Raw genomic sequence first — 17,255 nt, 5'->3', positions numbered from 1 at the left:
CTTAATGATTATATATTTCCTTCACACTAGACAATTCACTATATACACAATGGTTATACATATACATGTCCTTATTTGTGACAGAAAAGCAGTTTTTTTCCAATGAAGCTAACATTAAATGATTCAGAAATACACTCTATACATTGTTAATGTGGTAAATGACTATTCTAGCTGTCGACGTCTGGTTTGTAATGCAATATCTTCATAGGTGTATAGAGGCCCATTTCCAACAACCATCACTCCAGTGTTCTTATGGTACTTGGTGTTTGCTAACTGTGTAAGAAGGCTAATGGATGGTTAGAATACCCTTGAAAACCCTTGTGCAAGTATGTTAGAACAACTGAAAACAGTTTGGCTGATTAGAGAACCTATAAACCTGATCTTCCTTTGAGCTAGTTGAGAATCTGGAGCATTACATTTGTTGGTTCCATTAAACTCTCAAAATGGCCAGAAAAAAAGAACTTTCATGTGAAACGCAACAATCTATTCTTGTTCTTAGAAATGAAGGCTATTCCATGCGAGAATTTCCCAAGAAACAGAAGATTTCCTACAACGGTGTGTACTACTCCCTTCAGAGGAGAGCACAAACAGGCTCTAACCAGAGTAGAAAGACAAGTGGGAGGCTCCGCTGCACAACTGAGCAACACAAGTACATTAGAGTCTGTAGTGAGAAATCGACGCCTCACAGGTCCTCAACTGGCAGCTTCATTAAATAGTACACGCAAAACATCAGTGTCAACATCTACAGTGAAGAAGCGACTCCGGGATGCCGGCCTTTAGGGCAGAGTGGCAAAGAAAAAACCATATCTGAGACTGGCTAATAAAAGGAAAAGATTAATATGGGCAAAAGAACACAGACATTGGACAGAGGAAGATTGGAAAAAAAAGTGTTATGGACAGAAAAATCCAAGTTTGAGGTGTTTGGATCACACAGAAGAACATTTGTGAGACGCAGAACAACTGAAAAGATGCTGGAAGAGTGTGACGCAATCTGTCAAGCATGGTGGAGGTAATGTGATGGTCTGGGGTTGCTTTGGTGCTGGTAAAGTGGGAGATTTGTACAAGGTAAAAGGGATTTTAAATAAGGAAGGCTATCACTCCATTTTGTAACGCCATGCCATACCCTGTGGACAGCGCTTGATTGGAGCCAATTTCATCCTACAACAGGACAATGACCCAAAGCCACCTCCAAATTATGCAAGAACTATTTAGGGAAGAAGCCGGCAGCTGGTATTCTATCTGTAATGGAGCGGCCAGCGCAGTCACCGGATCTCAGCACCATTGAACTGTTGTGGGAGCAGCGTATGGTGCAGAAAGTGTCCATCAACCAAACCAACTTGTGGAGGGGCTTCTGGAAGCACGGGGGGAAATTTCTCCAGATTACCTCAGCAAATTAACTGCTAGAATGCCAAAGGTCTGCAATGCTGGAATTGCTGCAAAGGAGCATTATGTGACGAAAGCAAAGTTTGAAGGAGAAAATTATTATTTCAAAAATCTTTTTTTTGAACCTTGTCAATGTCTCGACTACATTTTGAATTCATTTGGCAACTCATTTGATTAATAAAAGTATGACATTTCATGGAAAACACAAAAGTGTCTGGGTGACCCTAAACTTTGGAACTGTAGTGTACAATGGTAAGATAGGCAAATACATGTGAAGTACAAAAGATATAAGATGTATCCTGTCAATTACTAGATCACAACTTCCCAAAGGAAGGTCATAGGGTCGCGTTATGGCACCATCGGATCCAGCCAGGCCTCAGTTTCTCTTGGTGACAAAACACAGAAGGGGTTGGACCCGATCCAGAGATCTCGAAAATGTATTTATTTATTTTACTCATTTATATAGCGCCATTAATTCCACAGTGCTTTACAGACATTATTGGCACTGCCCCCGATGGGGCTCACAATTTAAATTCCCTACATCGAAATTCATTATGTCTTTGGAATGCGGGAGGAAACCGGAGTGCCAGAAGGAAACCCACGTAAACACATGGAGAACATATAAACTCCTTGGAGATGTTGTCCTTGGTGGGATTTGAACCTAATACCCCAGCACTGCAAGGCTGCTGTGCTAACCACTGAGCCACCATGTTGGTGTGTAGCTAAGGACCCCTTTCCACTTGCGAGGAAAACGGACGAGTGCAAACCGGTAAAAAATCGGATTGCACTCGGACCAATGTTAATCAATAGGTGACACTCCATTTGCGATTTTTTTCTCAGCCGAAATCGGACTGAGAAAAATCTGTGTCGGCTGAGAAAAAAATCGCAGCATGCTGCGTATTGCTGCGATTCTCGGACGAGACTCGCCAATGCAAGTCAATGGGTGCGAGAAAAAAAACGCACAGCACTCGCACCATGCGAGTGCTGTCCGATTTTTACGTACCCGTGTCCTTAGAAAAGCCGGCAATTCAGCGTAGAGTACAGTAAAATCACACTGACAGGTTAGATTAGAGTAGATATATACACATAGAATAGGTATATATACATATATATATGTCAGGGAGACACCTATATATATATATTTAATGCAGCGTGAGATAGCTTTAAAGCTGGTAATTCAATTACCGGCTTTTGCTTTCTCCTTCACAAACCCGACATGATATGAGACCTGGTTACATACAGTAAACCATCTCATATCACCATTTTTTTTTGCATATTCCACACTACTACTATTCTGGCACTTGGCCACTCTCTTCCCATTCCCGTGTAGCGGTGGGATATGGGGTAATGAAGGGTTAAGGTCACCTTGCTATTGTAAGGTGACATTAAGCCAAATTAATAATGGAGAGGCGTCAATTATGACACCTATCCATTATTAATCCAATACTAGTAAAGGGTTAAAAAAAAAAAAAAACACACACATTATTAAAAATTAATTTATTGAAAAAATCACAAAGGCTGTTGTATTACTTTATTCTACTCTCAATCCACTCACTGAAGACCCTCGATCTGTAAATTAAAAAAAAATAATAAACCAACAATATACATACCTTCCGAGGATCTGGCACGTCCAACGATGTAGATCCATCTGAAGGGGTTAAAATATTTTGCAGACACGAGCTCCGCTAATGCAGGCTGCTCATTTCTGCAAAACCCCGGCGAATGAAGCTAAATATAGGTCAATGACCTATATTTAGCTTCATTTGCGGTGAGGCGCCCTCTGCTGGCTGTTCCTAGATCGTGGGAACTTTCCTAGAAAGCTCCCAGGCTCGAGTTCATAAGAGGGCACCCTCTGCTGGTTGTCCTCATATGAACTCGAGCCAGGGAGCTTTCTAGGACAGTTCCCACGATCTAGGAACAGCCAGCAGAGGGTGCCTCACCGCAAATGAAGCTAAATATAGGTCATTGACCTACTTTACCTTCATTCTCCGGGGTTTTGCAGACATGAGCATCCTGCATTAGCGGAGCTCGTGTCTGCAAAATATTTTAACCCCTTCAGATGGATTTACATCGTTGGACGTGCCAGATCCTCGGAAGGTATGGATATTGTTGGTTTATTATTTTTTTTTTGTTACAGATCGAGGGACTTCAGTGAGTGGATTGAGAGTAGAATAAAGTAATACAACAGCCTTTGTGATTTTTTCAATAAATTAATTTTTAATAATGTGTGTGGTTTTTTTTTTAACCCTTTACTAGTATTGGATTAATAATGGATAGGTGTCATAATTGACTTCTCTCCATTATTAATTTGGCTTAATGTGACCTTACAATAGCAAGGCGACATTAACCCTTCATTACCCCATATCCCACCACTACACGGGAATGGGAAGAGAGTGGCCAAGTGCCAGAATAGGCGCATCTTCCAGATGTGCCTGTTCTGGGGTGGCTGGGGGCAGATGTTTTTAGCCAGGGGGGGCCAATAACCATGGACCCTCTCCAGGCTATTAATATCTGCCCCCAGTCACTGGTTTTACTACTCTGGCGGAGAAAATTGTGCGGGAGCCCACGCCAATTCTTTCCGTCATTTAACCCCTTATTTTACTAGCTAGAATGGCTAAATTTTGCATATATACACTACTAACATTAGTACTGTGGAATATGCAAAAAAATGGGGATATGAGATGGTTTACTGTATGTAAACCAGGTCTCATATCATGTCGGGTTTGTGAAGGAGATAGGAAAAGCCGGTAATTGAATTACCAGCTTTAAAGCTATCTCGCGCTGAAAGAAATATTAATATATATATATATATATATATATATATATATAAGTGTCTCCCTGACATATATATATGTATATATACCTATTCTATGTGTATATATCTACTCTAATCTAACCTGTCAGTGTGATTTTACTGTACTCTGCGCTGAATTGCCAGCTTTTCTAAGGAGACCCGTGTGTAAAAATCGGACAGCAATACGGATGTCATACGGATGTTGCGATAAAAAAAAATCGTATCACACTCGCATGGCACTCGCAGACGTTACATCAGTTTTTTCGGTCCGTAAATCGGACCGTTTTTTTCTCACACAAGTGGAAAGGGGCCCTTAGATGTACTATGACTCCATATTCTCCTTATGAAATTCCCCTATGACTGGACAAAGCAGTTACACAGCGTGGGCGCCACAGTAGGTCATCTTGTATGAGCTTGGATAATAGCTGGTGTGGCTGGGCCACCGGCTGTGCCATGTGTTCTGTTACAGCTACACATACTGAAGGAGGATTGTAAGCAGCCATTAAATTCTGCCATGTTCTTCACAGCTCTGGTAACTGACGTGATAGTGATGACTATGTGAGGGTATCTTGGGTACGGGGATATTTTTCGGATCATAAGGCATTATTCTAGGAAGCTAGCAACCCTCAGACTTTTCACAGAATTTTACACTTCCGTGGTGTAAACAAAAAAAAAAAAACAAAACATTTTCTCAAGAACACACAGTTTCAGCTGAAAATGTTTGATTTTGAAAAGGCAAACAGAATAAAAATCCCACAAACCTTTTACAGTTATAATCTGCTGCTTGGATATATGGCCGAAATGACTTTAAATGTATTATTACATACCTGTGGTCTCATCTCCTGGACTCTCCTCCTTCACGTCACTCATAAACGGCTGATCGTCCATCATCTCCATTTCTTCATCCTCCACTTTAATGATGGTCAGATCTCCGCCCTGATGTCACATATATAACAGCTCAGTACAATACAGCAGACACATCACCAGAAGACCCCAAATCTCTGAGTGCGGCCCCATATAGATGTGGTGGAGGCCGAGCTTCATCTACCTGGTGAATCTCCGGACAGTCCTGGGAATACGGAGGAGACGGACATCTCTCCGGGGGATTTCTTACACTGAGAACATCTGTAGAAAGCAGACAAAAGATTGTAACATGGGATGATGGGAGAAGTATCTAGGTGACCCTATAACAGAAATGAACGTCCCCCTCCTTACACTGCTGCTCGGCCATGAAATCCGTCTCCTCTTCTTCATCTATAACCTCAACCTTAATATTAATCAGATCTTCACCCTAAAATAAAATGTGAAATGAGCCACGAATCAGTGATTGTTGTATGTGATGTAAGAGAAAGGATCAAATTTGAGTGTGTGGTATTCAGCTTGTGGTGTAACCAGAGTCATAGTGATCAAGTAACGCGAACGGGCATGGAACCTTCAAATTTCACATTTCTATTCACGCCACGAAAGTTCCTATTGGCTCATCGTTCAGAGGGAACTTTTCCATCGTTGGTGACACTAGACGAGAAGTCCTGGGTACACCATACAAGGCTGAGCTGTAGTGATTTTCTGAACACTCATAAAACATATTTATGTGGAGTCGAAAGGCAGAGAAGAAAGTGCATTTCACCCACAGGGAGGGAGACAATAGCATAACCTACCTGATGATTCTCTGGGACATTGTCCTCCGGGCTGTCCTGGGTATACAGAGGAGCCGCACATCTCTCCGGGTGAATTCTCCGCCTGTATCCATCTGTGGGAGACACACAGTGACTGAATACAGGACCCCTGTATGTCTACACACCAGACACAGTGGTTACATGGCCCCCGTACATCTATATACCAGATGTGCCCGAGTACATGACGACCTTCACATATCCATCCCCATAGGTGTCCGGTTGTTAGTCACGGCCACCCTGTTCTTGTGTATTTTGTATCACTGTCATGTTGTAGAAGTGATGGCGGCATCTTCTCTCATTGTAGAGCAGAACGTGTTTATGCGACGTGTGGCAATGCATCGCTAATACAAGCCTATGGAGAAAAAACGCATCCTGCAGACAACTTTGCAGGATGCGTTTTTTCTGCAAAACGATGCATTGCGACGTGCGTCGTACGACGCTAGTGTGAAAGTAGCCTTAGTCGAAAGTCATTTGCAGAGCGCAGCGGTCGGCTAGGCCGATAGACAGAAATGAGGGAGGAGATGTAAGGGGGTCCCGCACTGTGGAGAGCTTTGTGGGGGAGAACAAGTACATTGAATTGTATCCTGTAATGAATGTGCAGCCAGTGTAACGACTGGTGAAGAGCTGAACGCGTCCGAGTAACGATTAGCCAGATGGACGACCCTGGCTGCTGCATTAAGGATAGACTGGAAAGGGGAAAGTCGAGTGAGGGGGAGGCCAATTAATAGAGCGTTGCAGTAGTCCAGGTGGGAGTGGATCAGGGCGACAGTGAGACTGTTAGCTGCTTTTTTCTTGCCATAATACAAATTCTAACAGTCTATTCAGTAGGACTATCAGCTGTGTATCCACCAGACTTCTGCACAACACAACTGATGGTCCCAACCCCATTTATAAGGCAACAAATCCCACTTATTAAACCTGACAGGGCACACCTGTGAAGTGAAAACCATTCCCGGTGACTACCTCTTGAAGCTCATCAAGAGAATGCCAAGAGTGTGTAAAGCAGTCATCAAAGCAAAAGGTGGCTACTTTGAAGAACATAGAATATAAGACATATTTTCAGTTGTTTCGTTTCACACTTTTTTGTTAAGTATATAATTCCACATGTGTTAATTCATAGTTTTGATGCCTTCAGTGTGAATGTACAATTTTCATAGTCCTGAAAATACAGAAAAATCTTTAAATGAGAAGGTGTGTCCAAACTTTTGGCCAACACGGAGGCTTCCTTGAGAATAGAATCAACCTCAGCTATAATTCCACAAGTGGAATGTCCACTCACTCACACACATTACGCTGTCTGGTAGCCCCTCCGATACGTATATCTGCTCATCACCACGGCTGCTTCTTCCTTATCTGCCTTCCTCAATTATAGCATGTGTCCTCTGAAACGAGACACCACTTAACCGTCTTCCTTGGACATATTCACACCTACCTTCTTCTTACACACGTCCCATTTTTAAGAGACCTCCTTCAACACTTGCTGTTTAATTCGAATAATGTGCTATCAATATCCACATCAAATTGACTTTACTGGAATCTCACCAAAGTCTCCTCATATCGTCCTACTTACATAATAAAAAATCTACTCACACACGGAAATCTTGACAAAACTTCCGAGAGTCCAAGACAAAATTAAATTTGTTATCCCTACTAGTTGGGACAAACGTATCTATCACATGTTGCTGACATATTGATAAGGTTTTGGAGGAAGCATTAGAGGAGCTCTCCTAGTTTGTCGTCTTTATTTCTTTCTTGTCACGATGAGCCGGGACCCTCGGTTGTGGGGTCAGTTCCCTCCTGAGGGCTTATTTCTCCTAAGACGGATCTTGATTTTTCATGTGCACTTTTACACGAACATTATCTGATTCCGCCTTCGTCCACTCATCTGTATACACAGAGCTTCATTCAGTCTCTCAGCTTCCAATTCCTCCTAATTCTCCACCTCTCCTCAAACCAAGCACGTACACAACGTCGGTGATCACATATACCTAAAGTGCATTCGATTTCGCCTGAAGTAGCAATGAACATAGTTTTCCAATGTTAGACTTTATCTCGTACTTTGCTTGATTTTACTTCTCTTTAATCAGCGTTGTCTTACAGTCACAATCCACTTTTTCAATATCTTCTTCAGTATTACAAATCGAAAATTGCGATCCAACATATGTGGCCATTGGTGACCCAACTCCCACCTAGTCTCGTTGCTTGTGGAGTGATTGCTGCCGTACCACTTAATGATGGCATATGCTCAGATTTACTGAAAGATCACCAGCAGCCATTATTTCTCGCAGAAAGGGGAGAATGTCGGTCATCAGTGAAGACACATGGAGCAGCAATTATGGACCGGGATGGTACAGGTCATTTAAGACTCACTAAGTCAATGTTTGGAGCAGCAGTGATGAACTAACGAAATCAGGACAAGTTGTGATGCCTCCATAGTTGGCATTAGGTCGGCGCCAACACCAGGCAATGCTTAAACACTTCCTACTACCTCTTCTTCACACTCCCATCCCCAAGAGCTGACCAGGGCAGAAGATGGCATCCACTCCAGGCAATCATACTTCTAATTCTTGTAAGCTCGAACACTCACAGGATACCTTACAGCCTTTGGGTGACAAGATCCATACAGTGAAGATGTGCTCCTCTGGGAAAAGGATGGTCTTCCCCTCAACCCCACATGGGCATTGTAGAAAGTGAGAATTGTCCAAACATGTAACACAGGATCCCTGCATGGTGCACATCCTACACATGACCATATGACTAATCTATTGAGCACCATTGCTTCTTCACGGGCCATACTGTCTACGTGCAATGGGAAATATATTTTAAAATTTTTCCAACAAAAATGTTATTGGTGCCAAAAAAAATCTTCAACTTTGCGATCATGGCTGAAGTAAGCCAAGGCTTCTCCACTCATCTCACCCACCAAAACCGAACCTCAGGTTTCCTTTCCTTATCTCTAGTAAACCTTACTGAGGCTAAAAAAATACAAAGTTGTCAGGAGCCAGCCAGAATAAAATATGATGCTTCTGATTTGTGGTCCTCACCCCCTCCAAATACTTCAAGCTTTTTACTGAGCAGCTCTCCATGAAATCTTTTATGCTGTCGTCCGAGACCGATAATGAGCCATTGTTTCATCATTTGTCTCATCAGTTTTGATGTTTGGCAAGAAAAAAAAAATAAAGTTCTTCCTCCCACCCAACAGAGATATATATTTTGGTGAAAGGCAATGGCTAAAATACTTCTAAGCCGCTGCTTTTGTATGGGCCAGCTTCATCACTATATAAACAAAGGTCAAACCACTGACCGCTCCTCAAAAAGAACATTTCTGGACCTTTCTCAAATAAAAAAAGCTTAAAAAGAACAAATAAGCGTTTACCATTCTTCTATATGTTATTTCACGGCAAACAGCTCGCTGGAGGTCGGTGCCCTCAACCCACAAAAATGACCAAAAGTGTGAAGCTCAGGAGAGACGTGACCTTCAACTCCGACAACAGACGGAAGGACGACGGCAAGAAAACAACGAGGGCTTAACACAGTCACCAAAACAACCGAAGTCCTGACACAAATCATTATAACCAGCGCCTCCTCTTACCTGATGATAAAGGAGACCGGTGCTCCGCCATCATTACCTCCTGGTGCCGATCCCTGCGTCCTCCCAAAGACTCCGACACCTGCAGGAAGAAACAAATAGTGACATCCGCCACCTGACAACCAATGATAGCGCCACCACCCACAATCCTCCGGTGTATACTGTATAATCTCCCAGCAGTCTCCTCTCATCACCCAGAATCCTCCAGTGTATACTGTATAATCTCCCAGCAGTCTCCTCTCATCACCCAGAATCCTCCAGTGTATACTGTATAATCTCCCAGCAGTCTCCTCTCATCACGCAGAATGCTCCAGTGTATACTGTATAATCTCCCAGCAGTCTCCTCCCATCACCCAGAATCCTCCAGTGTATACTGTATAATCTCCCAGCAGTCTCCTCCCATCACCCAGAATCCTCCAGTGTACTGTATAATCTCCCAGCAGTCTCCTCCCATCACCCAGAATCCTCCAGTGTATACTGTATAATCTCCCAGCAGTCTCCTCCCATCACCCAGAATCCTCCAGTGTATACTGTATAATGTCCCAGCAGTCTCCTCTCATCACCCAGAATCCTCCAGTGTATACTGTATAATCTCCCAGCAGTCTCATCACCCAGAATCCTCCAGTGTACACTGTATAATCTCCCAGCAGTCTCCTCTCATCACCCACAATCCTCCAGTGTATACTGTATAATCTCCCAGCAGTCTCCTCCCATCACCCAGAATCCTCCAGTGTACACTGTATAATCTCCAAGCAGTCTCCTCTCATCACCCAGAATCCTCCACTGTATACTTTATAATCTCCCAGCAGTCTCATCACCCAGAATCCTCCAGTGTACACTGTATAATCTCCCAGCAGCCTCCTCACATCACCCAGAATCCTCCAGTGTATACTGTATAATCTCCCAGCAGTTTCCTCTCATCACCAAGAATCCTCCAGTGTATACTGTATAATCTCCCAGCTGTCTCCTCCCATCACCCAGAATCCTCCAGTGTACACTGTATAATCTCCCAGCAGTCTCCTCTCATCACCGAGAATCCTCCAGTGTTTACTGTATAATCTCCCAGCAGTCTCCTCTCATCACCCAGAATCCTCCAGTGTTTACTGTATAATCTCCCAGCAGTCTCCTCTCATCACCCAGAATCCTCCAGTGTATACTGTATAATCTCCCAGCTGTCTCCTCCCATCACCCAGAATCCTCCAGTGTACACTGTATAATCTCCCAGCAGTCTCCTCTCATCACCGAGAATCCTCCAGTGTTTACTGTATAATCTCCCAGCAGTCTCCTCTCATCACCCAGAATCCTCCAGTGTTTACTGTATAATCTCCCAGCAGTCTCCTCTCATCACCCAGAATCCTCCAGTGTATACTGTATAATCTCCCAGCAGTCTCCTCACATCACCCAGAGTCCTCCAGTGTATACTGTATAATCTCCCAGCAGTCTCCTCCCATCACCCAGAATCCTCCAGTGTATACTGTATAATCTCCCAGCAGTCGTCTCCTCCCATCACCCAGAATCCTCCAGTGTACACTGTATAATCTCCCAGCAGTCTCCTCTCATCACCCACAATCCTCCAGTGTATACTGTATAATCTCCCAGCAGTCTCCTCTCATCACCCAGAATCCTACAGTGTACACTGTATAATCTCCCAGCAGTCTCCTCCCATCACCCAGAATCCTCCAGTGTATACTGTATAATCTCCCAGCAGTCTCCTCCCATCACCCAGAATCCTCCAGTGTACATAGTAACATAGTAACATAGTAACATAGTTAGTAAGGCCGAAAAAAGACATTTGTCCATCCAGTTCAGCCTATATTCCATCATAATAAATACCCAGATCTACGTCCTTCTACAGAACCTAATAATTGTATGATACAATATTGTTCTGCTCCAGGAAGACATCCAGGCCTCTCTTGAACCCCTCGACTGAGTTCGCCATCACCACCTCCTCAGGCAAGCAATTCCAGATTCTCACTGCCCTAACAGTAAAGAATCCTCTTCTATGTTGGTGGAAAAACCTTCTCTCCTCCAGACGCAAAGAATGCCCCCTTGTGCCCGTCACCTTCCTTGGTATAAACAGATCCTCAGCGAGATATTTGTATTGTCCCCTTATATACTTATACATGGTTATTAGATCGCCCCTCAGTCGTCTTTTTTCTAGACTAAATAATCCTAATTTCGCTAATCTATCTGGGTATTGTAGTTCTCCCATCCCCTTTATTAATTTTGTTGCCCTCCTTTGTACTCTCTCTAGTTCCATTATATCCTTCCTGAGCACCGGTGCCCAAAACTGGACACAGTACTCCATGTGCGGTCTAACTAGGGATTTGTACAGAGGCAGTATAATGCTCTCATCATGTGTATCCAGACCTCTTTTAATGCACCCCATGATCCTGTTTGCCTTGGCAGCTGCTGCCTGGCACTGGCTGCCCCAGGTAAGTTTATCATTAACTAGGATCCCCAAGTCCTTCTCCCTGTCAGATTTACCCAGTGGTTTCCCGTTCAGTGTGTAATGGTGATATTGATTCCCTCTTCCCATGTGTATAACCTTACATTTATCATTGTTAAACCTCATCTGCCACCTTTCAGCCCAAGTTTCCAACTTATCCAGATCCATCTGTAGCAGAATACTATCTTCTCTTGTATTAACTGCTTTACATAGTTTTGTATCATCTGCAAATATCGATATTTTACTGTGTAAACCTTCTACCAGATCATTAATGAATATGTTGAAGAGAACAGGTCCCAATACTGACCCCTGCGGTACCCCACTGGTCACAGCGACCCAGTTAGAGACTATACCATTTATAACCACCCTCTGCTTTCTATCACTAAGCCAGTTACTAACCCATTTACACACATTTTCCCCCAGACCAAGCATTCTCATTTTGTGTACCAACCTCTTGTGCGGCACGGTATCAAACGCTTTGGAAAAATCGAGATATACCACGTCCAATGACTCACCGTGGTCCAGTCTATAGCTTACCTCTTCATAAAAACTGATTAGATTGGTTTGACAGGAGCGATTTCTCATAAACCCATGCTGATATGGAGTTAAACAGTTATTCTCATTGAGATAATCCAGAATAACATCCCTCAGAAACCCTTCAAATATTTTACCAACAATAGAGGTTAGACTTACTGGCCTATAATTTCCAGGTTCACTTTTAGAGCCCTTTTTGAATATTGGCACCACATTTGCTATGCGCCAGTCCTGCGGAACAGACCCTGTCGCTATAGAGTCCCTAAAAATAAGAAATAATGGTTTATCTATTACATTACTTAGTTCTCTTAGTACTCGTGGGTGTATGCCATCCGGACCCGGAGATTTATCTATTTTAATCTTATTTAGCCGGTTTCGCACCTCTTCTTGGGTTAGATTGGTGACCCTTAATATAGGGTTTTCATTGTTTCTTGGGATTTCACCTAGCATTTCATTTTCCACCGTGAATACCGTGGAGAAGAAGGTGTTTAATATGTTAGCTTTTTCCTCGTCATCTACAACCATTCTTTCCTCACGATTTTTTAAGGAGCCTACATTTTCAGTTTTTATTCTTTTACTATTGATATAGTTGAAGAACAGTTTGGGATTAGTTTTACTCTCCTTAGCAATGTGCTTCTCTGTTTCCTTTTTGGCAGCTTTAATTAGTTTTTTAGATAAAGTATTTTTCTCCCTATAGTTTTTTAGACTATATTAGTACACTGTATAATCTCCCAGCAGTCTCCTCCCATCACCCAGAATCCTCCAGTGTATACTGTATAATCTCCCAGCAGTCTCCTCCCATCACCCAGAATCCTCCAGTGTATACTGTATAATCTCCCAGCAGTCTCCTCCCATCACCCAGAATCCTCCAGTGTATACTGTATAATCTCCCAGCAGTCTCCTCTCATTACCCAGAATCCTCCAGTGTATACTGTATAATCTCCCAGCAGTCTCCTCCCATCACCCAGAATCCTCCAGTGTATACTGTATAATCTCCCAGCAGTCTCCTCTCATTACCCAGAATCCTCCAGTGTATACTGTATAATCTCCCAGCAGTCTCCTTATCACTCAGAATCCTCCAGTGTATACTGTATAATCTCCCAGCAGTCTCCTCTCATTACCCAGAATCCTCCAATGTATACTGTATAATCTCCCAGCAGTCTCCTCATCACCCAGAATCCTCCAGTGTATACTGTATAATATCCCAGCAGTCTCCTCCCATCACCCAGAATCCTCCAGTGTATACTGTATAATCTCCCAGCAGTCTCCTCTCATCACCTAGAATCCTCCAGTGTACACTGTATAATCTCCCAGCAGTCTCCTCTCATCACCCAGAATCCTCCAGTGTATACTGTATAATCTCCCAGCAGTCTCCTCTCATCACCCAGAATCCTCCAGTGTACACTGTATAATCTCCCAGCAGTCTCCTCTCATCACCCAGAATCCTCCAGTGTACACTGTATAATCTCCCAGCAGTCTCCTCTCATCACCCAGAATCCTCCAGTGTACACTGTATAATCTCCCAGCAGTCTCCTCTCATCACCCAGAGTCCTCCAGTGTATACTGTATAATCTCCCAGCAGTCTCCTCTCATCACCCAGAATCCTCCAGTGTATACTGTATAATCTCCCCGCAGTCTCCTCTCATCACCCAGAATCCTCCAGTGTATACTGTATAATCTCCCAGCAGTCTCCTCTCATCACCCAGAATCCTCCAGTGTACACTGTATAATCTTCCAGCAGTCTCCTCTCATCACCCAGAGTCCTCCAGTGTATACTGTATAATCTCCCAGCAGTCTCCTCTCATCACCCAGAATCAACCAGTGTATACTGCATAATCTCCCCGCAGTCTCCTCTCATCACCCAGAATCCTCCAGTATATACAGTACAATCTCCCAGCAGTCTCCTCCCATCACCCAGAATCCTCCAGTGTATACTGTATAATCTCCCAGCAGTCTCCTCTCATCACCCAGAATCAACCAGTGTATACTGTATAATCTCCCAGCAGTCTCCTCTCATCAACCAGAATCCTCCAGTGTATACTGTATAATCTCCCAGCAGTCTCCTCTCATCACCCAGAATCCTCCAGTGTATACTGTATAATCTCCCAGCAGTCTCCTCTCATCACCCAGAATCCTCCAGTGTATACTGTATAATCTCCCAGCAGTCTCCTCTCATCAACCAGAATCCTCCAGTGTATACTGTATAATCTCCCAGCAGTCTCCTCTCATCACCCAGAATCCTTCAGTGTATACTGTATAATCTCCCAGCAGTCTCCTCTCGTCACCCAGAATCCTCCACTATATACTGTATAATCTCCCAGCAGTCTCCTCTCATCACCCAGAATCCTTCAGTGTATACTGTATAATCTCCCAGCAGTCTCCTCCCATCACCCAGAAACCTCCAGTGTATACTGTATAATCTCCCAGCAGTCTCCTCACATCACCCAGAATCCTTCAGTGTACACTGTATAATCTCCCAGCAGTCTCCTCTCATCACCCAGAATCCTCCAGTGTACACTGTATAATCTCCCAGCAGTCTCCTCCCATCACTCAGAATCCTCCAGTGTATACTGTATAATCTCCCAGCAGTCTCCTCTCATCACCCAGAATCCTCCAGTGTACACTGTATAATCTCCCAGCAGTCTCCTCCCATCACCCAGAATCCTCCAGTGTACACTGTATAATCTCCCAGCAGTCTCCTCCCATCACCCAGAATCCTCCAGTGTACACTGTATAATCTCCCAGCAGTCTCCTCCCATCACCCAGAAACCTCCAGTGTATACTGTATAATCTCCCAGCAGTCTCCTCACATCACCCAGAATCCTTCAGTGTACACTGTATAATCTCCCAGCAGTCTCCCCATCACCCAGAATCCTCCAGTGTACACTGTATAATCTCCCAGCAGTCTCCTCCCATCACCCAGAAACCTCCAGTGTATACTGTATAATCTCCCAGCAGTCTCCTCACATCACCCAGAATCCTTCAGTGTACACTGTATAATCTCCCAGCAGTCTCCTCATCACCCAGAATCCTCCACTATATACTGTATAATCTCCCAGCAGTCTCCTCTCATCAACCAGAATCCTCCAGTGTATACTGTATAATCTCCCAGCAGTCTCCTCTCATCACCCAGAATCCTTCAGTGTACACTGTATAATCTCCCAGCAGTCTCCTCTCATCACCCAGAATCCTCCAGTGTATACTGTATAATCTCCCAGCAGTCTCCTCTCATCACCCAGAATCCTCCAGTGTATACTGTATAATCTCCCCGCAGTCTCCTCTCATCACCCAGAATCCTCCAGTGTATACTGTATAATCTCCCAGCAGTCTCCTCTCATCACCCAGAATCCTCCAGTGTACACTGTATAATCTTCCAGCAGTCTCCTCTCATCACCCAGAGTCCTCCAGTGTATACTGTATAATCTCCCAGCAGTCTCCTCTCATCACCCAGAATCAACCAGTGTATACTGCATAATCTCCCCGCAGTCTCCTCTCATCACCCAGAATCCTCCAGTATATACAGTACAATCTCCCAGCAGTCTCCTCCCATCACCCAGAATCCTCCAGTGTATACTGTATAATCTCCCAGCAGTCTCCTCTCATCACCCAGAATCAACCAGTGTATACTGTATAATCTCCCAGCAGTCTCCTCTCATCAACCAGAATCCTCCAGTGTATACTGTATAATCTCCCAGCAGTCTCCTCTCATCACCCAGAATCCTCCAGTGTATACTGTATAATCTCCCAGCAGTCTCCTCTCATCACCCAGAATCCTCCAGTGTATACTGTATAATCTCCCAGCAGTCTCCTCTCATCAACCAGAATCCTCCAGTGTATACTGTATAATCTCCCAGCAGTCTCCTCTCATCACCCAGAATCCTTCAGTGTATACTGTATAATCTCCCAGCAGTCTCCTCTCGTCACCCAGAATCCTCCACTATATACTGTATAATCTCCCAGCAGTCTCCTCTCATCACCCAGAATCCTCCAGTGTACACTGTACAATCTCCCAGCAGTCTCCTCTCATCACCCAGAATCCTCCAGTGTATACTGTATAATCTCCCAGCAGTCTCCTCTCATCACCCAGAATCCTCCAGTGTATACTGTATAATCTCCCAGCAGTCTCCTCTCATCACCCAGAATCCTCCAGTGTATACTGTATAATCTCCCAGCAGTCTCCTCTCATCACCCAGAATCCTCCAGTGTATACTGTATAATCTCCCAGCAGTCTCCTCTCATCACCCAGAATCCTCCAGTGTACACTGTATAATCTCCCAGCAGTCTCCTCCCATCACCCAGAATCCTCCAGTGTATACTGTATAATCTCCCAGCAGTCTCCTCTCATCACCCAGAATCCTCCAGTGTACACTGTATAATCTCCCAGCAGTCTCCTCCCATCACCCAGAATCCTCCAGTGTACACTGTATAATCTCCCAGCAGTCTCCTCCCATCACCCAGAAACCTCCAGTGTATACTGTATAATCTCCCAGCAGTCTCCTCACATCACCCAGAATCCTTCAGTGTACACTGTATAATCTCCCAGCAGTCTCCTCTCATCACCCAGAATCCTCCAGTGTACACTGTATAATCTCCCAGCAGTCTCCTCCCATCACTCAGAATCCTCCAGTGTATACTGTATAATCTCCCAGCAGTCTCCTCTCATCACCCAGAATCCTCCAGTGTACACTGTATAATCTCCCAGCAGTCTCCTCCCATCACCCAGAATCCTCCAGTGTACACTGTATAATCTCCCAGCAGTCTCCTCCCATCACCCAGAATCCTCCAGTGTACACTGTATAATCTCCCAGCAGTCTCCTCCCATCACCCAGA

General features: G+C 44.1%; 1 protein-coding gene across 2 annotated transcripts in view; it reads right to left on the bottom strand.

Moving 5' to 3' along the window:
- LOC138638937 (zinc finger protein 436-like) overlaps window positions 1-17,255 on the bottom strand; it is a 120,440-nt gene that overhangs the window by 16,879 nt on the left and 86,306 nt on the right. For both annotated transcript variants that reach the window (XM_069728695.1, XM_069728696.1), the window contains 5 exons: window positions 9,446-9,524; window positions 5,836-5,927; window positions 5,393-5,468; window positions 5,226-5,302; window positions 5,005-5,113 (listed from right to left, as the gene is read on the bottom strand). In XM_069728695.1, coding sequence (XP_069584796.1) covers window positions 5,005-5,113; window positions 5,226-5,302; window positions 5,393-5,468; window positions 5,836-5,927; window positions 9,446-9,479 — 388 coding nt within the window. In that variant the 5' untranslated portion in view covers window positions 9,480-9,524. The remainder of the gene's footprint in view (window positions 1-5,004; window positions 5,114-5,225; window positions 5,303-5,392; window positions 5,469-5,835; window positions 5,928-9,445; window positions 9,525-17,255) is intronic.

The sequence above is a fragment of the Ranitomeya imitator genome, chromosome 5 (genome assembly GCF_032444005.1).
Source record: "Ranitomeya imitator isolate aRanImi1 chromosome 5, aRanImi1.pri, whole genome shotgun sequence".
NCBI lineage: Eukaryota > Metazoa > Chordata > Amphibia > Anura > Dendrobatidae > Ranitomeya > Ranitomeya imitator.
Note: the sequence above shows the minus strand (reverse complement) of the source record. Positions and strands in the feature narration are given on the sequence as shown.